Below are 16889 nucleotides of genomic sequence, written 5' to 3'. Positions count from 1 at the left end.
TAAAATCAAGAATACTTTCAAGTTTGCTAGCTCACTTCCAATCTTGTAAGGTGATCATCCAACCTCAAGAAATCTTTGTTTCTTACAGTAGGTTATCATTCTAATACAAGGTAATAATCATATTCAAACTTTGGTTCAATTTCTATAACTATAACAATCTTATTTCAAGTGATGATCTTACTTGAACTTGTTTTCGTGTCATGATTCTGCTTCAAGAACTTCGAGCCATCCAAGGATCCATTGAAGCTAGATCCATTTTTCTCTTTTCCAGTAGGTTTATCCAAGGAAATTAAGGTAGTAATGATGTTCATAACATCATTCGATTCATACATATAAAGCTATCTTATTCGAAGGTTTAAACTTGTAATCACTAGAACATAGTTTAGTTAATTCTAAACTTGTTCGCAAACAAAAGTTAATCCTTCTAACTTGACTTTTAAAATCAACTAAACACATGTTCTATATCTATATGATATGCTAACTTAATGATTTAAAACCTGGAAACATGAAAAACACCGTAAAACCGGATTTACGCCGTCGTAGTAACACCGCGGGCTGTTTTGGGTTAGTTAATTAAAAACTATGATAAACTTTGATTTAAAAGTTGTTATTCTGAGAAAATGATTTTTATTATGAACATGAAACTATATCCAAAAATTATGGTTAAACTCAAAGTGGAAGTATGTTTTCTAAAATGGTCATCTAGACGTCGTTCTTTCGACTGAAATGACTACCTTTACAAAAACGACTTGTAACTTATTTTTCCGACTAGAAACCTATACTTTTTTTGTTTAGATTCATAAAATAGAGTTCAATATGAAACCATAGCAATTTGATTCACTCAAAACGGATTTAAAATGAAGAAGTTATGGGTAAAACAAGATTGGATAATTTTTCTCATTTTAGCTACGTGAAAATTGGTAACAAATCTATTCCAACCATAACTTAATCAACTTGTATTATATATTATGTAATCTTGAGATACCATAGACACGTATACAATGTTTCGACCTATCATGTCGACACATCTATATATATTTCGGAACAACCATAGACACTCTATATGTGAATGTTGGAGTTAGCTATACAGGGTTGAGGTTGATTCTAAAATATATATAGTTTGAGTTGTGATCAATACTGAGATACGTATACACTGGGTCGTGGATTGATTCAAGATAATATTTATCGATTTATTTCTGTACATCTAACTGTGGACAACTAGTTGTAGGTTACTAACGAGGACAGCTGACTTAATAAACTTAAAACATCAAAATATATTAAAAGTGTTGTAAATATATTTTGAACATACTTTGATATATATGTATATATTGTTATAGGTTCGTGAATCAACCAGTGGCCAAGTCTTACTTCCCGACGAAGTAAAAATCTGTGAAAGTGAGTTATAGTCCCACTTTTAAAATCTAATATTTTTGGGATGAGAATACATGCAGGTTTTATAAATGATTTACAAAATAGACACAAGTACGTGAAACTACATTCTATGGTTGAATTATCGAAATCGAATATGCCCCTTTTTATTAAGTCTGGTAATCTAAGAATTAGGGAACAGACACCCTAATTGACGCGAATCCTAAAGATAGATCTATTGGGCCTAACAAACCCCATCCAAAGTACCGGATGCTTTAGTACTTCGAAATTTATATCATATCCGAAGGGTGTCCCGGAATGATGGGGATATTCTTATATATGCATCTTGTTATTGTCGGTTACCAGGTGTTCACCATATGAATGATTTTTATCTCTATGTATGGGATGTGTATTGAAATATGAAATCTTGTGGTCTATTGTTACGATTTGATATATATAGGTTAAACCTATAACTCACCAACATTTTTGTTGACGTTTTAAGCATGTTTATTCTCAGGTGATTATTAAGAGCTTCCGCTGTCGCATACTTAAATAAGGACAAGATTTGGAGTCCATGCTTGTATGATATTGTGTAAAAACTGCATTCAAGAAACTTATTTTGTTGTAACATATTTGTATTGTAAACCATTATGTAATGGTCGTGTGTAAACAGGATATTTTAGATTATCATTATTTGATAATCTACGTAAAGCTTTTTAAACCTTTATTGATGAAATAAAGGTTATGGTTTGTTTAAAAATGAATGCAGTCTTTGAAAAACGTCTCATATAGAGGTCAAAACCTCGCAACGAAATCAATTAATATGGAACGTTTTTAATCAATAAGAACGGGACATTTCAACAACGCCTTTCCAAGGTGCAACTTTAAGCATGACCATCTCTCCAATTTCAAATTCTATATCTTTTCTTTTAATGTCAGCGTAGCTCTTTTGTCGACTTTGGGCGGTTTTCAACCGTTGTTGAATTTGGATGATCTTCTCGGTAGTTTCTTGTATAATCTCCGGACCCGTAATCTGTCTATCCCCCACTTCACTCCAACAAATCGGAGACCTGCACTTTCTACCATAAAGTGCTTCAAACGACGCCATCTCAATGCTTGAATGGTAGCTGTTGTTGTAGGAAAATTCTGCTAACGGTAGATGTCGATCCCAACTGTTTCCGAAATCAATAACACATGCTCGTAGCATGTCTTCAAGCGTTTGTATCGTTCTTTCGCTCTACCCATCAGTTTGTGGATGATAGGCAGTACTCATGTCTAGACGAGTTCCTAATGCTTGCTGTAATGTCTGCCAGAATCTTGAAATAAATCTGCCATCCCTATCAGAGATAATAGAGATTGGTATTCCATGTCTGGAGACGACTTCCTTCAAATACAGTCGTGCTAACTTCTCCATCTTGTCATCTTCTCTTATTGGCAGGAAGTGTGCTGATTTGGTGAGACGATCAACTATTACCCAAATAGTATCAAAACCACTTGCAGTCCTTGGCAATTTAGTGATGAAATCCATGGTAATGTTTTCCCATTTCCATTCTGGGATTTTGGGTTGTTGAAGTAGACCTGATGGTTTCTGATGCTCAGCTTTGACCTTAGAACACGTCAAACATTCTCCTACGTATTTAGCAACATCGGCTTTCATACCCGGCCACCAAAAATGTTTCTTGAGATTCTTGTACATCTTCCCCGTTCCAGGATGTATTGAGTATCTGGTTTTATGAGCTTCTCTAAGTACCATTTCTCTCATATCTCCAAATTTTGGTACCCAAATCCTTTTACCCCTATACCGGGTTCCGTCTTCCCGAATATTAAGATGCTTCTCCGATCCTTTGGGTATTTCATCCTTTAAATTTCCCTCTTTTAAAACTCCTTGTTGCGCCTCCTTTATTTGAGTAGTAAGGTTATTATGAATCATTATATTCATAGATTTTACTCGAATGGGTTCTCTGTCTTTCCTGCTCAAGGCATCGGCTACCACATTTGCCTTCTCCGGGTGGTAACCAATCTTAAAGTCGTAATCATTCAATAATTCAATCCACCTACGCTGCCTCATATTCAGTTGTTTCTGATTAAATATGTGTTGAAGACTTTTGTGGTCGGTATATATAATACTTTTGACCCCATATAAGTAGTGCCTCCAAGTCTTTAATGCAAAAACAACCGCGCCTAATTCCAAATCATGCGTCGTATAATTTTGTTCGTGAATCTTCAATTGTCTAGACGCATAAGCAATCACCTTCGTTCGTTGCATTAATACACAACCGAGACCTTGCTTTGATGCGTCACAATAAATCACAAAATCATCATTCCCTTCAGGCAATGACAATATAGGTGCCGTAGTTAGCTTTTTCTTCAATAACTGAAACACTTTCTCTTGTTCATCATTCCATTTAAATTTCTTCCCTTTATGCGTTAATGCAGTCAAGGGTTTTGCTATTCTGGAAAAGTCTTGGATGAACCTTCTGTAGTAACCAGCTAGTCCTAAAAACTGGTGTATGTGTTTCGGAGTTTTCGGGGTTTCCAACTTTTCAACAGTTTCTATCTTTGCCGGATCCACCTTAATACCTTCTTTGTTCACTATGTGACCGAGGAATTGAACTTCTTCCAACCAAAATGCACACTTTGAAAACTTAGCGTACAATTCTTCCTTCCTCAATACTTCTAACACCTTTCTCAAATGTTCACCGTGTTCTTGGTCATTCTTTGAGTAAATAAGTATGTCATCAATGAAAACAATGACAAACTTGTCAAGGTATGGTCCACACACTCGGTTCATAAGGTCCATGAACACAGCTGGTGCATTAGTTAAACCAAACGGCATGACCATAAACTCGAAATGACCGTAACGTGTTCTGAAAGCAGTCTTTGGAATATCATCTTCTTTCACCCGCATTTGATGATACCCGGAACGTAAGTCAATCTTTGAATAAACAGACGAGCCTTATAGTTGATCAAATAAGTCGTCGATTCTCGGTAGTGGGTAGCGGTTCTTGATGGTAAGTTTGTTCAACTCTCAGTAGTCGATACACAACCTGAATGTACCATCTTTCTTCTTGACAAACAAAACAGGAGCTCCCCACGGTGATGTGCTTGGTCGAATGAAACCACGCTCTAAAAGTTCTTGTAATTGGCTTTGCAGTTCTTTCATCTCGCTGGGTGCGAGTCTGTAAGGAGCACGAGCTATTGGTGCAGCTCCTGGTACAAGATCTATTTGAAATTCAACGGATCGATGTGGGGGTAATCCCGGTAATTCTTTCGGAAATACATCGGGAAATTCTTTTGCAATGGGAACATCATTGATGCTCTTTTCTTCAGTTTGTACTTTCTCGACGTGTGCTAGAACAGCATAGCAACCTTTTCTTTTTAGTTTTTGTGCCTTCAAATTACTAATAAGATGTAGCTTCGTGTTGCCCTTTTCTCCGTACACCATTAAGGGTTTTCCTTTTTCTCGTATAATGCGAATTGCATTTTTGTAACAAACGATCTCTGCTTTCACTTCTTTCAACCAGTCCATACCGATTATCACATCAAAACTCCCTAACTCTACTGGTATCAAATCAATCTTAAATGTTTCGCTAACCAGTTTAATTTCTCGATTCCGACATATATTATCTGCTGAAATTAATTTACCATTTGCTAATTCGAGTAAAAATTTACTATCCAAAGGCGTCAATGGACAACTTAATTTAGCACAAAAATCTCTACTCATATAGCTTCTATCCGCACCCGAATCAAATAAAACGTAAGCAGATTTATTGTCAATAAGAAACGTATCCGTAACAAGCTCCGGGTCTTCCTGTGCCTTTGCCGCATTAATATTGAAAACTCTTCTGCGGCCTTGTCCATTCGTGTTCTCCTGGTTCGGGCAATTTCTAATAATGTGGCCCGGTTTTCCACATTTATAACAAACTACATTGGCATAACTTGCTCCGACACTACTTGCTCCGCCATTACTCGTTCCGACACCATTTGTTCCTTTCGTTCTATTAACCCCTGGTCCGTAGACCTCACACTTCGCCGTGCTATGACCATTTCTTTTACACTTGTTGCAAAATTTGGTGCAGAACACCGAGTGATACTTTTCACACCTTTGGTATAGCTGCTTCTGATTGTTGTTGTTGTTGCGGTTATTATTGTTGTTGGGATGATTATTGTAGTTGCTGTTGTTGTTGTTGTTGTTGTTGTTGTTGTTGTTGTTGTTGGGCCGTTTGTTGTAGTTGTGATTGATGTTGCGATTGTTGGGATAATTGTTGCGATTATTGTTGTAATTGCTGTTGTTGTTGTATTGGTGATTCTTATCACCGTTTTCCTCCCACTTTCTTTTGACTTGCTTCACATTGGCCTCTTCAGCAGTCTGTTCTTTAATTCTTTCTTCAATCTGGTTCACTAGTTTATGAGCCATTCTACATGCCTGTTGTATGGAGGCGGGCTCGTGTGAACTTATATCTTCTTGGATTCTTTCCGGTAATCCTTTCACAAACGCGTCGATCTTCTCTTCCTCATCTTCGAATGCTCCCGGACACAATAGGCACAATTCTGTGAATCGTCTTTCGTACGTGGTAATATCAAATCCTTGGGTTCGTAACCCTCTAAGTTCTGTCTTGAGCTTATTGACCTCGGTTCTGGGACGGTACTTCTCGTTCATCAAGTGCTTGAATGCTGACCATGGTAGTGCGTACGCATCGTCTTGTCCCACTTGCTCTAGATAGGTATTCCACCATGTTAACGCAGAACCTGTAAAGGTATGCGTAGCGTACTTCACTTTGTCCTCTTCAGTACACTTACTTATGGCAAACACCGATTCGACCTTCTCGGTCCACCGCTTTAATCCGATCGGTCCTTCGGTTCCATCAAATTCCAAAGGTTTGCAGGCAGTGAATTCTTTGTAGGTGCATCCTACACGATTTCCTGTACTGCTAGATCCAAGGTTATTGTTGGTATGTAGCACAGCCTGTACTGCGGCTATGTTTGAAGCTAGAAAAGTACGGAATTCCTCTTCATTCATATTCACGGTGTGTCGAGTAGTCGGTGCCATTTCCTTCAAAATAGTCAAATGGAACAAGTTAATCATACAGAATATTAAGAGTAGTTAATAGTATTTTGTAGCATAATATGAACTCATTTATAAAAGCTTTTTCTTCATATTAGCGTTTTATAAGTTTAAATTCGGGTAGTACCTACCCGTTAAGTTCATACTTAGTAGCTAATATACAATTCAACTACTACAATTCTATATGAAAAACTGATTATAAAAATATTTTGCGTTCAAACTTTTACACAATATTTTACAAACTTACAATACCGCTTATTTTACATATAGCATGAAATATAGCACACAATAAATTTGATACAAGATGGTTGTGAAGATAATTCTAGCTAGTACACAAGTCGTTCAGCAAGGGCAATAAAGACACGTAATTCATACGTCCAGAAACAAGTCATGCATTCTGGTTTTACTAGGATTACTTCCCATCCTTGGTCTTGTGGAACATAACCGTTATGGCCGTTGATAAGACAGCGTGTTGTAACGTCGTCAAAGGGACGAGGGTTACGTAATGTCCAACAGTCCCGTAACAATCTAAAAACCTCATTTCTTACCCCAATTACCGACTCCGTCACTTGTGGGAACGTTTTGTTTAATAGTTGTAGCCCGATGTTCTTGTTCTCACTTTGGTGAGAAGCGAACATTACTAATCCGTAAGCATAACATGCTTCTTTATGTTGCATGTTAGCCGCTTTTTCTAAATCACGAAGTCCAATATTCGGATATATTGAGTCAAAATAATTTCTTAACCCATTGCGTAAAATAGCATTTGGGTTCCCCGTAATATATGCGTCAAAGTAAACACATCGTAACTTATGGATTTCCCAATGTGATATCCCCCATCTTTCGAACGAAAGCCTTTTATAAACCAAGGCATTCTTGGAACGTTCTTCGAATGTCTTACAAACTGATCTCGCCTTAAATAGTTGTGCCGAAGAATTCTGACCGACTCTAGACAAGATTTCATCAATCATGTCTCCGGGTAGGTCTCTTAAAATATTGGGTTGTCTATCCATTTTGTGTTTTTATACTGTAAAATAGACAAGAGTTAGATTCATAAAAAAAATACTTATTAATACAAGCAATTTTTACATATATCATAAAGCATAAGCACACTATATTACATATATTACACCACACGAATACAACTATCTTATTCCGACTCGCTTGTTTCTTCTTCTTCGGTTTTGGTTCGTTTTGCCAAGTTTCTAGGGATATATGATGTTCCCCTAATACGAGCCGTAATTTTCCACATTGGTTTAGAAAAACCTGGTGGTTTAGAGGTTCCCTGGTCATTGTTACAACTTAAGGACTTCGGGGGTTGACGATACATATAAAGTTCATCGGGGTTGGAATTAGATTTCTCTATTTTTATGCCCTTTCCCTTATTATTTTCTTTTGCCTTTTTAAATTCAGTTGGGGTAATTTCTATAACATCATCGGAATTCTCGTCGGAATCCGATTTATCGGAGAATTGGTAATCCTCCCAATATTTTGCTTCCTTGGCGGAAACACCATTGACCATAATTAACCTTGGTCGGTTGGTTGAGGATTTTCTTTTACTTAACCGTTTTATTATTTCCCCCACCGGTTCTATTTCTTCATCCGGTTCCTCCTCTTCCGGTTCTGATTCTTCTTCCGGTTCCGACTCTTCTTCCGGTTCCTCTTCGGGAACTTGTGAATCAGTCCACGAATCATTCCAATTTACATTTGACTCTTCATTATTATTAGGTGAGTCAATGGGACTTGTTCTAGAGGTAGACATCTATCACATAATATCAAACGCGTTAAGAGATTAATATATCACATAATATTCACATGTTAAAAATATATAGTTTCCAACAAAATTTGTTAAGCAATCATTTTTCAAGTAAACACGGTCGAAGTCCAGACTCACTAATGCATCCTAACAAACTCGATAAGACACACTAATGCAAAATTCTGGTTCTCTAAGACCAACGCTCGGATACCAACTGAAATGTCCCGTTCTTATTGATTAAAAACGTTCCATATTAATTGATTTCGTTGCGAGGTTTTGACCTCTATATGAGACGTTTTTCAAAGACTGCATTCATTTTTAAAACAAACCATAACCTTTATTTCATAAATAAAGGTTTAAAAAGCTTTACGTAGATTATCAAATAATGATAATCTAAAATATCATGTTTACACACGACCATTACATAATGGTTTACAATACAAATATGTTACATCGAAATCAGTTTCTTGAATGCAGTTTTTACACAGTATCATACAAACATGGACTCCAAATCTTGTCCTTATTTTAGTATGCAACAGCGGAAGCTCTTAGTATTCACCTGAGAATAAACATACTTTAAACGTCAACAAAAATGTTGGTGAGTTATAGGTTTAACCTATATATATCAAATTGTAACAATAGACCACAAGATTTCATATTTCAATACACATCCGATACATAGAGATAAAAATCATTCATATGGTGAACACCTGGTAACCGACATTAACAAGATGCATATATAAGAATATCCCCATCATTCCGGGACACCCTTCGGATATGATATAAATTTCGAAGTACTAAAGCATCCGGTACTTTGGATGGGGTTTGTTAGGCCCAATAGATCTATCTTTAGGATTCGCGTCAATTAGGGTGTCTGTTCCCTAATTCTTAGATTACCAGACTTAATAAAAGGGGCATATTCGATTTCGATAATTCAACCATAGAAACTAGTTTCACGTACTTGTGTCTATTTTGTAAATCATTTATAAAACTTGCATGTATTCTCATCCCAAAAATATTAGATTTTAAAAGTGGGACTATAACTCACTTTCACAGATTTTTACTTCGTCTGGAAGTAAGGCTTGGCCACTAGTTGATTCACGAACCTATAACAATATATACATATATATCAAATTTTGTTCAAAATATATTTACAACACTTTTAATATATTTTGATGTTTTAAGTTTATTAAGTCAGCTGTCCTCGTTAGTAACCTACAACTAGTTGTCCACAGTTAGATATACAGAAATAAATCGATAAATATTATCTTGAATCAATCCACGACCCAGTGTATACGTATCTCAGTATTGATCACAAACCAAACTATACATATTTTGGAATCAACCTCAACCCTGTATAGCTAACTCCAACATTCACATATAGAGTGTCTATGGTTGTTCCGAAATATATATAGATGTGTCGACATGATAGGTCGAAACATTGTATACGTGTCTATGGCATCTCAAGATTACATAATATACAATACAAGTTGATTAAGTTATGGTTGGAATAGATTTGTTACCAATTTTCACGTAGCTAAAATGAGAAAAATTATCCAATCTTGTTTTACCCATAACTTCTTCATTTTAAATCCGTTTTGAGTGAATCAAATTGTTATGGTTTCATATTGAACTCTATTTTATGAATCTAAACATAAAAAGTATAGGTTTATAGTCGGAAAAATAAGTTACAAGTCGTTTTTGTAAAGGTAGTCATTTCAGTCGAAAGAACGACGTCTAGATGACCATTTTAGAAAACATACTTCCACTTTGAGTTTAACCATAATTTTTGGATATAGTTTCATGTTCATAATAAAAATCATTTTCTCAGAATAAAAACTTTTAAATCAAAGTTTATCATAGTTTTTAATTAACTAACCCAAAACAGCCCGCGGTGTTACTACGACGGCGTAAATCCGGTTTTACGGTGTTTTTCGTGTTTCCAGGTTTTAAATCATTAAGTTAGCATATCATATAGATATAGAACATGTGTTTAGTTAATTTTAAAATTCAAGTTAGAAGGATTAACTTTTGTTTGCGAACAAGTTTAGAATTAACTAAACTATGTTCTAGTGATTACGAGTTTAAACCTTCGAATAAGATAGTTTTATATATATGAATCGAATGATGTTATGAACATCATTACTACCTCAAGTTTAGTAGGTAAACCTACTGGAAGTGACAAGAAATGATCTAGCTTCAAAGGATCTTGGATGGCTTGAAAGTTCTTGAAGTAGGATCATGACACAAAAACAAGTTCAAGTAAGATTTTTACTCGAATTAAGATAGTTTATAGTTATAGAAATTGAATCAAAGTTTGAATATGAATATTACCTTGAATAAGAAAGATAACCTACTATATATAACAAAGGTTTATTGATCTTAGATGATTACTTGGAATGGATTAGAAAGCTTGGAAGTAAATTAGTAAACTTGAAGGGATTTTTGAAGTGTTCTTGAAGTGTTCTTCCTATGATGATTATAGCTTGATTCTTGAAGTGATTTTTGATGAAGATGATGATTAAATACTGGAAAAATACGTTCATAATAGTGTGGGTGTGTTGAGAGAGAATAAGAAAGAGAATTGGAAGTGAAATGGAGTGAATGATGAGTGGTAATTGGTGAGTGGTGAGTGGGGTTAAAAGGAGTTCTAGTTAGTTGACTAGCTCATGGTAGAAGTTAAAATTGATTAGTCATACATGACATAATCAAGAGTGGAATCCCATGCTAGTTCCTATTGGTATATACCCATAGTAAGTACGTTTTGAAGCTGTGTATAATACGGGTAAGAATACGACTAGAATTCTTGATGAAAGAAAAGAATGGGAAAGTAACTGTAACCATTTTCGTTAAGTATGAGTGTTTTGATATATGTCTTGAAGTCTTCCAAAAGTATTTTAATACATCTAAATACACTACATGTATATACATTTTAACTGAGTCGTTAAGTCATCGTTAGTCGTTACATGTAAGTGTTGTTTTGAAACCTTTAAGTTAACGATCTCAATTAATGTTGTTAACCCATTGTTTATTATATCTAATGAGATGTTAAATTATTATATTATCATGATATTATGATATATTAATATATCTTAATATGATATATATACATTTAAATGTCGTTACAACGATAATCGTTACATATATGTCTCGTTTCGAAATCCTTAAGTTAGTAGTCTTGTTTATATGTATATAACTCATTGTTAATATACTTATGGAGATACTTACTTATTATAATCTCATGTTAACCATATGTATATCCATATATATATCGTCATGTCGTTTTTACAAGTTTTAACGTTCGTGAATCGCCGGTCAACTTGGGTGGTCAATTGTCTATATGAAACATATTTCAATTAATCAAGTCTTAACAAGTTTGATTGCTTAACATGTTGGAAACATTTAATCATGTAAATATCAATCTCAATTAATATATATAAACATGGAAAAGTTCGGGTCACTACATTTTAAGCCCTAATTATTTAAAATATGATATTTTAATGTCATATGTTTGTATATAGTTTTTATATATATTTTTCGTCGCGTATTTGTTATCTCTCCGGATTTTCAATCGCGTAGTCGTGTTTTCGCGTTTCGGGCTTCGATCGGGCATTCGGGCCACAAGGAAATTACAAGTTATTCCAAATTGGGCTAAGGGAGCCCACCCCATCACCCATTCGGCTGAATCCATGGGGAGGGGGGTATACCTCTTCTCATTTTTCCATTTTCCATTTTATGTTTTCATTTATCACTTCTCAATTAACCTACACTTTTATTTTGCTCTCCTCTCCCTTTACTTCCCCTTTGGCCGACGCCACCAATCATCATTATCATCATCATCATCCTTCATCAATTTCAAGCTTGGATAACCTAATTGTTTGCATAATCGAATTCTACACATTCTCCTCTACGCGTCTACATTAATATTTTCTCGATTAGGGTTTAAACCCTAACCCTAGATTTTTTGATTTTTTATATATTTTACTGATTTTGTATGTTATATTGATTGTATGACGATTATATGTTATTGTATTGTTGATAGTATGCGTAAAAATGCTCGTTAATTCATGTTTTCGGTTTGATTGTTTTGGGACAGCAGCTTGTTTGGTCATAAATTAAAGTGTCTAGATGTGTTCCTCTCATCAAGACATTGAATTTAGACTCCGGATTCATGTTATTTCGATTCCCGGAGCTTAAGTTATGATTAAAATGGTGTTTTATTGAAATTAAAATGTGAAATGAATTGGTTCAGGTATGGTCCGACTTTGTGACCACTTTTGGTGTATTTAGGGTGTACTAGTGTGTTAGGATTGATGATGGGATGAACTTTCATGTTCGGGTCATCGAAATCCGCGCCACGGATCACCCGTTATGACTAAAACATGATTTTGAACGGATTAAAGCTCCAAGTTGAATAAGGGCTGTTGGTCACGACTTGGTTGCTGTTCTTGAGGTTTTCTTGAGTGCTCTAATGTGTCAGGTGGGTTGGTTAGGCGGAGATATATATAAGACTCGCCAAAAACCGACACACGGGGCTCAAGTTATGACCTGATGAACTTTTAATTAAACTTATGGTTATTAATTATGACTTATGATATAAATAATGATTTTCATTATTATTAAATTACTTATGATATAAAAAGTAATTAATTTAATTTAAGACTTATGATATACATATTTATTATATCATTTAATAATGACTTATGATTTAATTAAACATTTAATTAAACTTATGATTAATAATACTTTTATTATTAATGAAAAATACTTATGATAATATTAAACTTATGTTATAAGATTATTATAATAAATATTATATAACTATTTAATTATATAAGGCTTTGTTATTATTTAAATATAATTTAATTATTAAATACTAATGTTTAATAATTATAATTAAATACTTATGATATGATTAATTAAATTATCGATATAATTAATACTTATGTTATATTAATTAATACTTAATTAATATATATAAATACTTATGACTACTATTTAATTAATTAATTAAATACTTATGTTATATTAATTATATCATTTAAACTTATGTTAAATTTAATAATTCATTTTAATTTAATTAAACTTATGTTATGACATAATTATACATATATGACTTTAAATAACATTATAACTTATATTATTATTATAACTTATACTTTTAAAATTAATGTTGACTATGTTTGACCAAGGTTGACTTTTGAGTTGACTTTCGATTGACTTTGACTTTCAGTTGACTTTTGTTGACTTTGTAATTAAGGAAACTTTCCTAACTTAAAAACTTTCTAAATATGGAAACTTTCTAAATATGGAAACTTTCTAAATTTGGAAACTTTCCAAAAATAGATGCTTTCCTAAAATAGAAACTTTCCTAAAATAGAAACTTTCTATAAATAGAAAGTGTGTGTCCGTACGCTGTTCTGATCAAACCGAGGCATGTTGAGTGTTATTCTATATCTACTAGCAACAAGTACTATAGCTATCATACTAAGACTTGACCTAAGTTAGTTATTTATATCGACCTGCTTTATTTATAGGTCGGCGTTGTGATCATCCCTGATCACTTTACTTAGTTTGTTGTTCGCATTTTGTGTGTGGTTACTTCATTTGCTTTAAGGTGATTTATAGTCCCGTTTTTCATACTTTTCAAAGTATATCTTTGGGATGTGATTACATGCATTTTGTTTTATGTTTAGACACAAGTGGCAATTAAATTTAAATTATTCATTATGAGTTGAACAAAAATATTACCTAGTCTGGTAACTGTAATCATTGGTTTCTACTGGTGAACGCGAATCCTACGGATGGATATATCGGGTTTGACAACCCCATTTCGAGCTAGTCGCGCTAGCAATTTATAATCGGAATGTTTAGTACTTCGTATTTAGTTGAAGATACACTTGTTCAGTGTATATTATTTATTGTGTTTGGCAAGGGTAAATAAAGGGTTAAGTGGTTACCAGGTGGCTCATTGATAATGGAATAATGGTTTATGTTTTCTAACATTTTAAATCTTGTGGTCTAAAGCTTATACGTCTATTTAAACCTATAATTCACTCAACATTTTTGTTAACAGTTTACTCGCATGTTTCAACAGGTACTTGAGTTTGTTTGATGCTTCTGCTGTGTTAGAAGAGTCTGCATGCATTTGGGCAGATTTTGTTAAACATTTATGAAACTTTGAACTTGCATTCTATTTTTGAATAATTTAAACTTGTGGGTTTTGTTGACAATGTTTTATGTCAACTTTGGTTATTAATTTGTTGGACTGTTTAAACTACATATTTTGGTATGTTTCCTTTTTGGGAAACTTTTGAAATAAAAGAATGCAATGTTGTTTATTAAATTCATTTAAGTTCGATCAAGCTATGGGACCAAGTGGCGGAGCCGTTAAGTGTATTGATGGGGCCATCACATAATTTCACATGCTATGTTATAGTTCATTAATTTTGTTTAGGATTTACCATTAGAAAAAATGTTCATCTTTTTTTAACCGTTTGAAACCTTGCAGAGTGGGTCACTTATGGACTGGAGCTTTCATGGCCGACTAAAAACCCAAATTTCATGACACCGAAAAATTCACTTTAGAGTTATGACTCTTCTGGTAATTCTGGTAAGTCCCATATAGGTAACCTGTAGAAATATGGATTCAATATACAAGAACTTGGGCAGCACTTGCACGTAATATTCACAAATGTTGAACACCCTCTGACTTGATGACAAAATATATAATAAGATGTGTTAATTGTGTTTGGGATGTACACGTAAATAAAAAGGGGGTGTGGAAACTTTCCTTTTTATTTATTCAACACACACCTACAACTATACGGACATACATATATATAGTGTATCAACCATTGTGACTATTCACCAAATGGTTATGACTTTTCACTAAAAACTAACAATAAGTATCATATGGAAATAACTTCCAGTAACTACCAAACTATAATTGAGTGCTTATCAACTATTACTTATCAATCCATTTATTAACTTATCACACTTATCTGAGTTTATTCCCAACAAATCCCTCCTTTAAACTCAGATTTCTCTTGCGATTTTCATTCCAATTCTCCACTTGCACCCGTGTCATGTGTCATCAATAGAATACCATTTTCTTCGACTTCTTGTTCCATCACCAAATTGTTTTCTTCAGTTTCTTCCTTTGATTTACAGTCTCTAGCATAATGACCATGCTTACCGCATTTGTAACAGTCAACATCCGGGCGTTTTCCGCGTCCGCCATCAACTTTTCCACGTTCACGTCCACGTCTGCATGACCTTTGTAGAAACTCTTCGGTTGATTGTTGAACTTCATGGTCATCATTCTCTCTACCACAACATCGACATCAGTCACTATAATATTTAGAATTGCTTCCTTCTCCGCCATAATTTTGTTTCGTGTATAAGGCTGTTTCATCAAGGGATACTTTTTTGTTATTCTTTCTTTGCTCATGCGCTTCAAGCGAACCCGCTAGTTCCTCAATCGACAAATCCTCCAAGATATTCGACTCTTCAATTGCGCACACTACATTCTCAAAATTCTCGGTTAATGACCGCAGAATTTTCTCTATAATTCTTGTATCTGTCAGAGTTTCACCATTCCGTTTCAGTTGATTCGCAACCGTTTGAACGCGAGTGATATACTCGGAGATTCCCTCCGTCTCTTTCATTTTCATGGCCTCCAATTCGCCACGTAAAGTTTGTAGTCGCACTTGTTTGACTCGGTCCACACCTTTAAACGTTTTTTCTAACATATCCCATGCTTCTTTCGCTATTTTTGCACCCGCAATTTTCTCAAATCCGGACTCCTCAACGGATTGAAACAAGATGAAAAGAGCAGCATTATCTTTCTTTCGTTCATCCTTATACGCCTTAATTTGTTGTGCATTCATGGCACCAAGTTGTGTTTCACTTTGTTCTTCACATCTTTTTGTAACGATTTCCCATACATCTTGAGCGCCTAACAACGCTTTCATTTGAATGCTCCAATGATCATAGTTAAAGTTGGTCAATTTTGGCATTGAAATATGCCCAAAAGTTATTGTAGTATTTATCTTTGGAAAAATTGTGACTGGCTCTGATACCAATTTGTAGAAATATGGATTCAATATACAAGAACTTGGGCAACACTTGCACGTAGTATTCACAAATGTTGAACACCCTCTGACTTGATGAAAAAATATATAATAAGATGTGTTAATTGTGTTTGGGGTGTACACGTAAATAACAAGGGGGTGTGGAAACTTTCCTTTTTATTTATTCAACACACACCTACAACTATACGGACATACAAATATATAGTGTATCAACCATTGTGACTATTCACCAAATGGTTATGACTTTTCACTAAAAACTAACAATAACTACCAAACTATAATTGAGTGCTTATCAACTATTACTTACCAATCCATTTATTAACTTATCACATTTATCTGAGTTTATTCCCAACATAACCGGGTGTTTGGATTGTATGTTTTGGTGCTGATTTGAGTTATTTTGACTTGAAGTTGCAATAATTCGTTTTCAATGTTCGGATAAACCGTATCTAATTCTCATTTTCACTAGACTTAATTACAATGATAGTCCATGTAGTTTGTCGCATATTACAAGTTTCATCCCTATACTTTTTTTCTTGGATGGATATTGTTGTGGTTGCAAATCTTACATGTATAGTCCCTGTGTTTGATGGACGTTAATTATTTT

At 34.3% G+C, this 16889-nt stretch overlaps 1 protein-coding gene across 1 annotated transcript in view; it reads right to left on the bottom strand.

Annotated features, from left to right (window-relative positions):
- Positions 1 to 15244: 15244 nt before the first annotated feature.
- Positions 15245 to 16889, bottom strand: part of LOC139874334 (uncharacterized) — an 11363-nt gene continuing 9718 nt past the window's right edge. Inside the window, exons 2-3 of the mRNA XM_071861779.1 lie at positions 15614 to 16263; positions 15245 to 15511 (exon numbers count right to left, since the gene is read on the bottom strand). Coding sequence (XP_071717880.1) covers positions 15245 to 15511; positions 15614 to 16263 — 917 coding nt within the window. The remainder of the gene's footprint in view (positions 15512 to 15613; positions 16264 to 16889) is intronic.

Source organism: Rutidosis leptorrhynchoides, chromosome 11, assembly GCF_046630445.1.
Source record: "Rutidosis leptorrhynchoides isolate AG116_Rl617_1_P2 chromosome 11, CSIRO_AGI_Rlap_v1, whole genome shotgun sequence".
Classification (NCBI taxonomy): domain Eukaryota; kingdom Viridiplantae; phylum Streptophyta; class Magnoliopsida; order Asterales; family Asteraceae; genus Rutidosis; species Rutidosis leptorrhynchoides.
Note: the sequence above shows the minus strand (reverse complement) of the source record. Positions and strands in the feature narration are given on the sequence as shown.